The sequence below is a fragment of the Labrus bergylta genome, chromosome 6 (genome assembly GCF_963930695.1).
Source record: "Labrus bergylta chromosome 6, fLabBer1.1, whole genome shotgun sequence".
Lineage (NCBI taxonomy): Eukaryota > Metazoa > Chordata > Actinopteri > Labriformes > Labridae > Labrus > Labrus bergylta.
Window position 1 is genome coordinate 7,484,992 of NC_089200.1, and position 13,407 is coordinate 7,498,398.

Below are 13,407 nucleotides of genomic sequence, written 5' to 3' on the forward strand. Positions count from 1 at the left end.
AAGCAAACAGAAATCAAAGAAAACACAGAAGAAGCCACATCAGTGAAACACCAGCAGCTCAAAACTAACGTGAAAGCAGTAAAGTCAACATAGGCCAATGATTCATAAACACCAGCAGGTCATTCCTCTTCAGACCTGAAAACGATTTTTGTCTGATAGGAACCCTGGCCCATACATCCAAAACATCCAAAACATCCTTCACACAGTTCCACAACCACATAAAAATCCATAGGTGTGTTTGCATACTCCCATATGGCGCCTTGGATAAAAGCCAACCTTGTTCAGTGAGCAAAGGCTGAAGATATATTTAGAGCTGTGGAGGTGTGTGTGTGTGTGTGTGTGTGTGTGTGTGTGTGTGTGTGTGTGTGTGTGTGTGTGTGTGTGTGTTTGTGATCATTGGGGTGTATAATGAAGGAACCTCTGTGAGGCCAATGCTCAGATAAAGCTCGTATTGAATGCCACTGATTCATGCTTATTCGTAGACACACACACACACACACACACACACACACACACACACACACACACACACACACACACACACACACACACACACACACACACACACACACACACACACACACACACACACACACACACACTGAGACACCACACCACGAGAGGCATTCAGGGGCCACAGCATTCCCCGGATTCCAGAGGAGCTCAAGGGAGACCAAAGATAGGTTAGAGCATCCACAAAGAGAAGAAGAACAAACAGCAGCCCACTTCCTGGTGTGGGCAGATGCCTCAAGATAGCCAGAGAAAATATTTTCTGACATGTTTGTCTCAATGGAATCGTTATTATTGATTTATCGTTTCAGGGTTTACAAAAAAAAAATCCAGAAAAACAAACTAGATGTTGTCCTTCGTTTACAACGTATTAAATGAGTGCCTTAAACTCTTTGTGTTTGAAGGAGAGATGCTTATTATACCACTGATAATTCATCGTTTTGGTCAGGGGGAATGGCTGTCAGGCTTTGTTTTTGGATCATGCAAAAAAAAAAAGGGAGGAAGGAATAGACCTCGCCTCAGCTCTGACAAAACATAGTAGAGTTAAAGGGTCAAAAAACAGTAAGGCTCAGGAATGTAAGAACAGGAACATATCTCCCTATAGGAACTCACGTTTCCTTGTTATGTAGGACGTAAAGCCCCCGAAGTATTGTGGAGATGAACTTTCAAACAAGCAACGGGTAATATTGGAAGGATTTCATGGGCGGTAAAATAAAAAAATGTCATTGACTGATGAGAGGCCAACGTTTCAAACATTACTCATTTCTCATTTGATATGCATTTTGGTTATCTTTTGGGATTTCACACATAATAAGACTGAGCACGCTTTAGGAGATTAAAGATAGCTTTGAGAGCTGATTGCTGTCAAGTCGTGTGTGCACATCGAGGGTAATTACTATGTTTATGTGAAAGTGTGTGTAGCTACACTACTACAAAAAATGAGAAAGCTGTTCAATGTCGACATGTACTAATCTAGAGGACGAACGTCTGCATGCATCCGCTTCCCATCTGGAGGAATAATCTGCTCCTGACAAGGGTTAACAATTTTTATTCTGGGACGACAGTTTTGTTGTTGCTTTTTTTTGTTGCGAAGGTTTAGGACTCCTCATGTAGTACTTAGGGCTTTTCTATTCTTAAGGTTGATTGATAACTTTATTTCCAACATTTTTATGAAATGAAATCGATAAATAACTAAAGAAGAACAGTGTTAGTACGGATTTTAATTCATTCATTCATTTTAAAATCTGTCTACGATCTGAGGGTCATTCTTCTTTAGGTATGTGTAGATGTAACATGTGGAAGACTCTCATAGCAGCAGATATATATTTGAATAGGAACCAAATGTGTATGTTGTGAGCTTAAAATGAAAGGATCTTTGCTAAGACTGAAATGTTCATGTCTGACATTGACAAGAAAAGGTAATGTCTTCTAGCCGTTTAGATGTGTACCCAAACAGTAAGGAATCTGCACCTTCTAACAGAATATAAGAAAGACTGTTAACATGAAAAGTTTGTCAGCCGTTCGTACTCTGTTGCTGTTGTCTGACGTCGGCCGAGTACATCTAAAGTAATCCACAGTCTGTTTCACCATTTCATCATTGGACATTTACAGCAGAGACCCCACCGAACTGACAGCAATGAAAAATATGAGAAGTTCACCAAAACAGTAAGAAAATGGACTTTGTGACACAAAGCAAAAGAGTTTGTTTGAAAAGCAGTAGGATGTAGTTTACACTTATTTTACTTATCTCCTTGCTGTTTGTTTAACCATGACAAAAATAAGTACCCAGGGTCAATATTAGAGAAAAAAACGAATACATAAATAAGTGGAGGATTCAAAAAGCTATCACAATCTTTCCTTTTCTCTAAACCTTTTCAAAATGTTTTTTTTTTTTTTTAGCAGAAACGTGTTTGTAAGGGTTGGCATACAGGGGATTTGTTGCAGTGAAATGTAACAAACACCTGTGTGGCTATGTGTGTGTGTGTGGCTGTGTGTGTGTGTGTGTGTGTGTGTGTGTGTGTTTGTTTGTACACAGGTGCTTCATGTAATAAGTGTAACATCAGACATATTAGGTGACCAGCCGAAAACAGATCTCCCTACCTTAAGAAGCACTTTTGTTCTTTTCAAACACGACCATCTGCTAACTTAAAATTAATTAGCTCCGACAAGCACGACGATACACACGCGCACACGTCACACACACACACACACACACACACACACACACACACACACACACACACACACACACACACACACACACACACACACACACACGCACACACACACACACAAACTGCTCCCAGTAGTAAATGCTGGCATAAGCACACTTGCACAAAGCACTGAGGTATCATCAATACTGACGAAATATGCACACACATCACATCCTGCCGCCGCGCATATTCATATACGCACACACATTCACACCCTCTGTAGCAGCGCGCCGGGGTCAAATTCAGGGCAGTGTGTCTTCCAGCGAGCCCGAGATGACTAACAGCTTGAAGCAGATGTGTGAGACACAGCTGGACTGGAGTTCACAGTCGCTGTGGTCAAACTGGGATGAACAGTGCGAGAGCTGCATCAGTCAATGTGAAATGAGTTATAGTGTTTACAGCGTCATTAACAAACGCAGACAGCTAAGATAATAAGACGATGATACTGGTGTGACGCTGTGACCCTCAGACATTATCCCCCCCTTCCAGTACATCTCATTGCTAATTGACTTCTTTAGGTACTTGTGTTGGATTTATGAGGAGGGGGGGTATTACTGCACACCAATGCACTGCAGACATGCATTTAAAATGATTAATCACATAGAAATAGGACGCTGATTAAAAAAGAGATCTTACCCTCCGTTCACCCCGACAAACTTCAAGTTTTTCTTGGCTCCCTTGTTCCCCTGCTTGTCAGCGACACCATTTTTCTTCATAATAGATTTGAGTCCTGGAGAAAAAAGGGGAGCGAGAAGGGAAGAGATGGGGGCGGATGACACAGTTAGGGTGGGAAAATTTCACTTGACCTTTGTAGAATTGTGAGAGTGTGTTTTTTTTTGTTTTTTTGTGGATACATTTAGCCAGAAGTTTTATGCTCTGTGTTACTGCTCACATGTTCCTATATCTAAACATAAGAGCACTTAAGATCTGTCAATCCACTTGTTATGAGTTTACACAAACACTGACTTCAAAACTGCTTTCTTTAGGTTAGGGAGACATGAGTGAGGAACACTGAGCTTTTAGAGCACTAGTCATTTCCAGATGCATGATTTGACACTTCATGCAGCCTTATTGTACTTGCTGTCTTTGAGTGAACAAGTACAATGAGAATCTTTGCAAAAATATGCCCCAGGAATCACTGAAGCCTTCCATGTGTATGAAAACTACATAAAAACATAAGTGGTCTTTGCATTTCCCAAATTCGCTGTAAACCAAAATGAACACCATGAAGTTATTTTGGACCACATGTTTAAGCTCCAGTAGCGCCCCAAAGACTATTTTGTAACAAAGCTTGTGAGCCTTTTGGAAAAGTACGTCTTCCCTGATACATCTGGCTCTAGTACAAAACATAATAGTGGACACAACATAAAGGAATACACTTTTTGTATTTTATTTCATGAAAAGAAAACAGAAAGTTTGGAAAGCAAACCACTGAGGTTTTGGGGAGAGCATGTGAACCAAACAGAAGGTCTTGCCTAAACAGACTCAGCCTAATTGTCTATGGTTGCTGGCAGCCAGTTAAAATCGCCAGAAGTCCCCAGAGAAATCATCAAATTAAAAACAGGAAACAACACTGATATAACGTCCCCCAGTATAAAAGAAGTACACAAAGCCAAATCTGACCTCACCCAGTAGTCCCCCGTTTAAAAACCTTGAGTGTGCATTTTAGAAAACAACATGTTGATCTTTTGGATTTAGAATTGACCATGTTTTGATAACAGGGTTGTGTATGCATTGCTACATTTGTTAACCTCAGACAGCCCTGTTCTAAAGTTATATCCTGATTTATTATCGATTCAATGCTTAAATGAGCCATCTTTTTTTTTTTAAATGACAAGCTTGACAAGTAAAGAAGACTTGAAAATAAAAACTGAGAGGATAAACAAATTAGGAAAATGTTTACTGAGGTAATAAATCAACTGGGGAAACGGTTATTCTCTCATAGAGCTCAACGGTGACCACCTACTTTTTTGCTGGCTCTGGTTCGGGAATGAAATCTCCCCATCCAAATCCTCCATTGACATTTTAGAAAATCCTTCAATGGAGAGATTGAAGCCTGAAACCAAGCCAACCAGCGACCCTCTTTAGACGCGACTATAAAACATTTGATATGGTGCAAAAAAAAAATGGATTGGAAAACTGAGAAAAAGACAAAGGTACAAGGCTGCACATACTTTTTTTGAGGAGTTAGTGAGACCACAGATCATAATGGTTTGCACACGTTGGCTGTATTCCCTTGTGCAAGCGTAAACAGTATGTCTGTCTGCTTGTTTGTGTGTGTGTCAGTGTGTGATTGCATGTGGACATTTTTCAGCACAGTTGATATCGAAGAGCTTCTGGATGCAATTACAAGCGAGTACAGCTCATCAAATAGTGTCCAATCCCTGTGTTGGCAGCATACAATTAAGCTTAGGGCCCCATCTGTGTACTTAATACAAAGGCAACTATAAAACAAATGTGCATGAACAGTGCCAAGAAAATGACCTGTCTTAACAGTAGTGTCTGACTTTTAAGTGTCCCTAGACGACCATCTGATCATGTAGGACAATAAAGAACTCAAAATCTGTTCTAATTGAATTGATCCACTGATGTAATTACTTCTACCTTAGCTTTAGGACCACCCAGAGGTTTTCCATAGTGATACACACAGGTCAGGATTAAAGGCCTTGATGACAATATACAACCTTGACATTGTCAGGCCTTCTTATGTATATAACTGCCCTATAATTGATTCTGCATGGGGTTCTTTTGCTGACTCCCCTTGGCTCTAAGCCCAGCATTGCTGTCTTAGTTGTGCCTGACAGCAGACATGGTGCAGAGGCTCTGTAATGTTTTATGCAAGGACATGACGTGGCTTTGAGCCAAGAAACACGGGCAGAAAAGATCTCTGCGACCACCATGCGTTGAGATCTCGTACCTCTCAGGAGATGGCAACGTGGAAAAAAGGGGAGGTTTAGAGCGTATTCGGCATTTTAATAGAGCGTCTTGCTATCGTCTAATAAATAAAACAGAGTGTCTCTTACATGGTGAGGGAAGTTTGAATTACACCTCTGAGATATTTCACTCATCCTTGAAATTCTCTGAAGCTCAAGTTGATTCTCTGATGAATGGCATGAGAGAGAGTTTTTTAACGTTGCACAGCTAAAACGCCGGAGAAATTTGAGGTTAAAGGAATCAGGGGCGTAAAAAAGGAGAAGCTAAACCTACAGACCCGAGAGAACATATATCTTGTCGCAGACAGACGCATAAAACACTTCAAATCAGTGCGTAATCCTGAACACTGAACTTCAAATGAACTCTGAAAATAAAATGTGTGTGATAGTGGAGCAGCGATTCTGTACTTCAGCTCCTGGGCCAGAAACAGAAGAGCTAGACATCAAGGGAGGGAAGCAAGGCATCGTCTGTTTGATGTCTGTTAGCGTGAGTGTACGAGGGTCTTTGCTTGGGTTACTGCTTACTGTAGGTTTGTGCTTTTAGGTTTATCCCTGTGTGAATGTGTGTGTGTTTCACTATGCTGTGTGAATAAAGATTACCATTATCTTTCAGGTCCTTTTAACAATGTTTAGTAACTAGTGTTTGTTTCAGGTTGTGTATGACTACCAGAAGTTATTGAAGTGTAGTATTTTAAAGCATGGAGTAGTATTGAATATGCACATTTTCATCCAAATTTGTTGACCTTACCTTTTGTTAGTGATTTAAAGTAGAATAAATAAAGAGGAGAGCTTATGATTTTAGTTTATTCATTTGCAAAAGCTGTTTATGTGTTATAAACTATGGAGGAACCAGCTCTGAAACACTATTCACATTCATATTGTGCCGATTGAGTAGTCATTTCCTCTGCAAATTAGCAAAGCTTCAGGAGACGATGCCACAGCAGGGAAGTCTGACAGAAATAAAAATAGGGAAATAGACCTGACAGGGATAACATCATCATTAATTAGAAGGAGAGAGGTTGACATTTTCCTTTCAACTAGACCACTGACAGTAATTTGGGGGTTTATATTAGGTAGACTGAATTCTAAATCCCTCTTAGTCATTAGACTTCAGGAAAACGTTCCTTGAGGAGTAAGAGGTGATGTGTTTCACAAGAAAGAAACAAATCCTTTTTTCTTTTCTTTTTTACTTTCTACTTAAACTGCAGCGTCAAACTGACATCTAGTCGTGAAGACAGAGGTCCATGTTGTTGTGTTTCGCTGCATCATGTGCTTATGACAAACACCAATTTAAAAAAGTTGGGATAAAAATGAGAGAAATATTAATAAGCTTTGCAATTAGCATAGAAACCTTTTGTCTCCAGAAGACACGAGGGAGCTCGGAATCAGAAGAAATATTCTAAAAAGTAGTCAAGCCATATGCCCTTCAAACTAACCCTCACCTCACGCTAATCCGCCATTACACACAAGGATCCTTGGGTTGATATGGTACTACTGACAAAATCCTAAACTGACTGCACATCAGTAGAGTAGAGCACTTTTAAATAATGGATTTGGACTAGTAGTAGAGTAGAATCTCTGGGGCAGAGCAGCTTGCTGTAGAAACATCACTTTTTTGTAAAAATTGATAGTAACAGTGAGTGCCTGACATCAACTGAAAAGTATGCTGGTGTGCGTCTGCTTTGAACAACATCAAACAAAGCTCTATAAAAGTGACACCACATATATCTATCAAACCATTCTGATGATGGTCGGCGTGCTTCTGTCGGCTTTCTTGTTCAACGTAGAGAAGTAATAGAAAGTAACATTAATCACAAGGCTACTGATGTACAGATGTAAGTATGAGACATTTTGGATACGATCAGAAAGGACATAGAGTTAGAGTGTCATGGGTATTATAGTAAATAGGATACTTTCAATGAATATTAGGAGTATGAGTTAAGATCTCTAAGTCTAGGTCAAAAATTGTTTGGAAGGTCACAGATGTACACATTTGTGTACGGTATAAACCACAGGGTCCTAAATGAACCACATGCCTACCTTGTTCTTGCTGTTTGCTGGCAGCAGAAGCTTTCTGGCCCGGTGAGTAGAAGGCAGAGAGGACACTGAGTGAGCTGACCAGCTGACTTTGAATCGAGCTCATTTTGGAAGGACCAGGCTTCCCTGCTGGTTTCCCTGTTGATGCTGCAGGGGCCGCCTTCCCTGCAGGCTTGGCTGTTGCTCCTTTCCCCGCCTCTGCTCTTTTCCCTGCCGTCTGTTTCTGTGCGATGGGGCTCTCCTGCTGGCCAGCCGTCTGTTGAGTTGCAGAGCTGCTCCCCAGCTGCGCCCATTGCTCCCCCAGGAGGCCCGTTAACCGGGTTACGACTTGGCCCAAAGCCGCCGGCGATGTCGGCGACTCGCTGGAACCTCTGCGGGGCGCGTCGGCAGAGTCTTTACGGGCAGCCTGGGCTTCACTCGAACCGCGTCGCTGGGCTGTTTCACCTGAGCCTCTGCGGGTTTGCTGCGCATCGACAGAGTTCTTACGTGAGGCTTGGGCTTCACTTGAACCACGGCGCAGGACCGTGTCACTGGAACCTCTGCGGGGTGCCTGGGACTCGCCGGAGTTTCGACGCGAGGCTTTAACTTCTCCTGAACCACGGCGCTGTGCTGTTTCACTGGAGCCTCTGCGTAGAACTTGTGTCTCGCTGGTGGCTTTGCTCGGTGTCTGCGCCTCACTGGAACTTCTACGAGAACCCTGAGACTTAGGTTGGGCGTCACTTGATGCCACACTTGATCCCTTCTGCAGGGCTTTAAGCTCTTTGGAGTCTCGTCGAGTTGCAGTGGTTTGAGGTTGGGACTGTGTTTGGATTGATTTCGGCCGAATTTGAACTTCGCTGGAGCCTTGTGACGGACTCTTAGTCTCAGCCTGAGGTTGTGATGGAGATTGTTTCTCCCCGGGGGGCGTCTTTGCTACGGTTTGCTCTTCAACCTGAGACAAAGACGGGGCTTGTTTCACCTGTGGATCAGAGACCTGTGTTGGGGATGGAGCCTCCTGCTCAGTTGGACCCTGCACCTGGGGCTGTGGTTTCGTCTGGGACTGAGAAATTTGGGCTTCACTGGAGCCCCTATGAGGCCGCACAGGTGCTGCCTGAGGTTGAGGAAGTAGGGGCTGAATCTGCTCTGCAGAGGACTTTCTGCCCCTCTGTGGTCGCACAGGAGCTGCTGCCTTTTCTCCTTCCACAACCACCCTGTCAGTGACCGCCGTTTCTTTGATGACAGCATGCACAATCTCAGCATCTACAAATTGTTTCTTTTCTACTGACACTAAAGCTATCTGTGGTGTTTCTACAGTATCTTTTGCTTCCATCCTCAGGGCTATAACTTCTATTCCTTCTGAGTCATTTGCAACAATGACCTTTTCAATCTTTGATTCTGTACTTTCTTCTGTTGCAACAGACTGACGGGCATGGCCTTTATCCTGGCCTGCATCATCTGGAACTACAGTTTGGTCAACTTTGCTTTCTATAACTGCAACGGAACTTTCTGCGACAACTTGTACTTCCAAACTTTCCTTTTCTCCTCTATCGCTTTGAATCACCTCCTTAGCTTCTGTATCTTCCACTCTTTCACTGACCACAGTGCCTTCGTCTTCCAGCCTTTCATTGCCTGCATTTTCTCTCACTTCACTCTCCGCTTCTGCACCTGTGCCTGGATTGTTATGCGGACGTCTGTCAGTCTCTGTTCCAGTCTGCTGGTCCGTCCTCTGCGCTACCTCTGTCTCTGTCACCCTGTCCACAGTGTCCACTCTCTCTGTCTCCGTCCCTCGGTCTACACTGCTGGCCCTTGGTCTATATGGATGGTCTGTCATTGTCTCTCCTTCTGTTTCTGTGACTTGGTTTACTCTTTCCGCTACGGGAGTCTCAGTCATCTGATCCTGGGTGGGGATCCTCTCAGTTACTGTGCCCCGTTCTATGCTGTTGGCTCTCGGTCTTTGGGGACTCAAAACAGTTAATTCAGCCTCGACCTCTGTTACCTGCTCTTGAGTCTGAATTGCAATAATCTCTGTTCCTTGATCTGTACTTCCTGTCCTGAGCCTTGGTACAATCACTTCAATACAGATTCTATCTGTATCCGTCCCTTGATCGACTCTACCCAGTGATTCTGTCTCTGTCTCTTGGTTGGCAACATCCACTTTCTCTGTCACTGTCCCTGCATCGATACTCTCTCTTCTAGGTCTGTTTTCTAAATCCGGAGTACAGATCTCCACCCTCATTCCTTCACTCAGTTGAATTATCCTCTCCTCCTTCACTTTGTTTTCCTCTAGTTGTTGTTTTAAACGACTATTAGTTCTCTCCAGTTCTTGGCTAGCCTGACTTAGCTTAGCCTCAAGTATCATTAGCTTCTCCTCCAGGTTTTGTGTACTCTCTGAGTCCTGAGCTGCATTACTGTCTTGAATACCGCTCGTCTCTGCGTCTTTTATAGCTACTGTAAGTGATTTTGATTCCTGTCCTGCAGTGTCCTGTGACAGCTTCTGCACGGCATGATTCAGTGGACGCTCTGTTGTCTCTTTTAGTTTGTCTGACTTTTCTGAAGGCTGGGTTTGTTTCTCAGATTCTTGCTCTGACAAAGGACTCCTAACAGGCTCCTGATATGTCCTCTCTTTGTGTAACACTTCACCTTTTCCTGACACACCTTGATTTACATTCCCTGTCACTGAGGTTTCTAAACCTCCAGTTGGCCGAGTCGTCAGAACTAAGTTGAGGCCTTCTGAAGGCCTGTGTACTTGTGGCTTAGTGTGTGTCCTAGAATCAGAACTTGGTACTATTGTGGACGATGATGTGGAGACCTGGGCTCGGGCCTGGGCTTGGAGCTGAAGCAGAAGTTTCTCCCTCTCCTCCCTCAGAGAGCAGATCTGAGCCTTTAGTTCTGGGATGGTTTTGACCTGCTCTTCCAGCTCTCTGACTCGCTTCAGTGCCACAGTGATCTGCTGGTGAAGCCCTGTCCGGTCCTGGGGAACACACCTTCTTTCTGTTATGTCAGGTGAAGCACGGAACACGTTCTCAGATGAGCCACCCTCAGGTGTCCCCACTATACGGTCGGGACTGCTGGAATCAGACCCTTTCCGCTGCTGTAGGGTAATCGGCATGCTCGATGCTCGGAGAAGGTTCGGTCGGTTTTGTATGCCCACATTTTTCTCTTCGATATCCCGACCCCCACCTCCTACCTCTTCTCTTGGCTTAGCTGGAACATAGCCACTTCCTTGACTGGGTGACACTCTGCTGCTCTGGCCCGAAGTCCCCCCTTCACTAGCCCTGAAGTCAAAGATCTGTTGGACTTCTGTCACACGTGATTTAGGCCTGGGCCCCAAGGTGGATGTCCCAGACCATGCTGTGTCCTTTGGGACAGGCCGGACCCCATGCCCAGGAAGGCTAAAATTTCTGGGCAGAGTGCTGAATTTGGGTGGGCCTTTAATCCTGCGCTGAATGTGCACTCTCTTGATGGTATTCCCTTTCTCGATATCGTCAACATACTTGAGGAAGTCAAGATCCAGGTGGAAGCCATAGGGAGTTTCCACTGAGTAGGGCAGCTGCTTCCTCTGAACCCCACTCTCACTAGCCTTGGTCTGAAAGCCGTTGGCTGAAAGGAATTAACAGGAAACCAGTCGATTAATAAATGCATCACCTAGTATTACAAATAAACACATGAATAATTGATACATTTAAAAACTAAACTTCATAAAAATTTGCAGTTTCCATTTTCTCTTTCAAGATGAGCGTAGCCAGATTGCTGATTATCATCAGAAATCCCTTTTCACCCACTTGCACAGAGAGGCTGTATGTGCTCCACACATGGCGCTTCATTATGTAAAACCATATCACTCACTGGGAAGTAATTATCATGCAGTGTCTCTGCCAAAACAATCCAATCAGCATGAAAAATGCTGCTCATGCTGTGTCAACTTATGAGACAGGCGCGGTTATCACCTGAAGGAAATCAATTGTTGTTGCTTTTGGCCACATGCAGGAAGAGAGGGTTACATTTAAAACTCTGTATGTCTGATACTGTACTGGTGAAATTAAAAATGACTTTATATGACTCAGAAATGTTCCAACTGAACAAAGGAAATCTGATTCTTTGTATAACAAACTGGAGGATATGGGGTTGTTGGTTTAAACGCAGACTTATTGCCACTCACCACTTTTCTTGTCCATCATAGGAAGCGGAGTTCTCAGTCATCGACTTTGTTTGTTACAGTGGGAGCTGGCAGCCTGTATAAAACAGAAATGAAAAAGCCGTGTGAGAAAACTGAAATATTAACCATCATGTCTGCTCAACAGAACTGTATTCGACATTCTGCTTTGTCGAGACTTTGCAGGAGATTGACGGATCTGGGAAATCACATGAAAGAAGGGGGAAAAAAACAGCCTCTGGTCCCTGTGAGTAAGAAATAGTGCCGCTTGAGATATAAAATGCTTGTTCTCTGAGCCTCGTACAACAGTATAAATATAAGCCTCCCTGAGATAAGATATTCAATCAGTTGGGTAAAGCGTGTAAAGTGCGATACAGTGTCGGCAAAGGTACCTGGAAAATTGCTTATAATTATGCGAACATATTTCAAATCTGTCCCAAGCAATTCCAAATAGTAATTTGAACAGTTTTCAAATCAAACCAAACATGATGTGCAGAAACTTATTAAAAGCAAATGGTAATGGGGGAATGGAATTGAGCTTGTAAAGTGCTTTTCTAGTCTTCTGACTACTCAAAGCGCCTTTACACCGCAGGTCACACCTACTCATTCACACACTGAGGCTAGAGGCTGCGATGTAAAGTGACCATCAGCTAACTAATCCCATTCATAAAACATTAATACGCTGTCGAGGAAGCAGCGGGAGCAATTCAGGGTTAAGTTTCTTGCCCAAGGAAGCATCGGACATGTTGCTGCAGAAACTGGGGATCAAACCCCCAACCTACCGAGACACAATCAACTCTACCAGTGGAGCCACAGCCACCCCTCTAGGCACAACAAAACACAGCACATAATTTAAATCAAATAGTCAAGTATACAAAGGGAGGTGTTGTCTTTATTGTATTGCTGAGATGGGAAAAGGCATTTCGTTAATAAGGCTTATGGCAAATACAACCTAAAGGTCAATATGTAGTTAATTATTGTGCAGCCTCAGCTTCTCCACTGAGGACAGAAAATTAATTTAAGTAACTTCAAGCAACACCAAAAGCAAAAGCACAATGAGAGGAAAGGCGGTGCCATTTTGTCCATTAGCTTAATTACATTTGTCCAGCTTTGCCAAACCTTAAGAAGCCGTTTAGAGTCAACACAACCCCCGACAGCACGTTCCATTTGGTACCACTTCATCATTTGTTCCAGCTGTTGAAGCCAAGAAACAAGAGCCACTTTTCCATTTGTTTTACATTAAGCCAACTAAAGACTAAAGGTAAGTGGGATGGAAAACAATTCAGCAAAACTTTTAAAGGCTTATATAAAGCTTCCTAATAAAACGTCCAATAATAAAAACCCAGGCTGGTCGCAAAGGTTCGAGTGAGCTGCACCCTTCAAATCCACATTCAATGAACACTTCAGCCCTTGCAGCCAAATATCAACTTTAAAGCAATATGACAAATAAGCACACAATTTCATGCAATTTCCATGCAAATGTGTGTCACTGGAGAACATCTGCAATGTAGAAGACACAGCACGCAAGGGCCTGAAGCTCCGAATAATAAGAATTGGAGTTCAACCTCCCACATGTGAGACC

At 43.2% G+C, this 13,407-nt stretch overlaps 1 protein-coding gene across 2 annotated transcripts in view; it reads right to left on the reverse strand.

The window, feature by feature from the left end:
- The window catches only part of kank4 (KN motif and ankyrin repeat domains 4), an 89,351-nt gene that overhangs the window by 16,475 nt on the left and 59,469 nt on the right, over positions 1 to 13,407 (reverse strand). For both annotated transcript variants that reach the window (XM_065955653.1, XM_065955652.1), the window contains exons 2-4: positions 11,832 to 11,904; positions 7,697 to 11,272; positions 3,360 to 3,453 (exon numbers count right to left, since the gene is read on the reverse strand). In XM_065955653.1, the coding sequence (XP_065811725.1) occupies positions 3,360 to 3,453; positions 7,697 to 11,272; positions 11,832 to 11,850 (3,689 nt within the window). In that variant the 5' untranslated portion in view covers positions 11,851 to 11,904. The remainder of the gene's footprint in view (positions 1 to 3,359; positions 3,454 to 7,696; positions 11,273 to 11,831; positions 11,905 to 13,407) is intronic.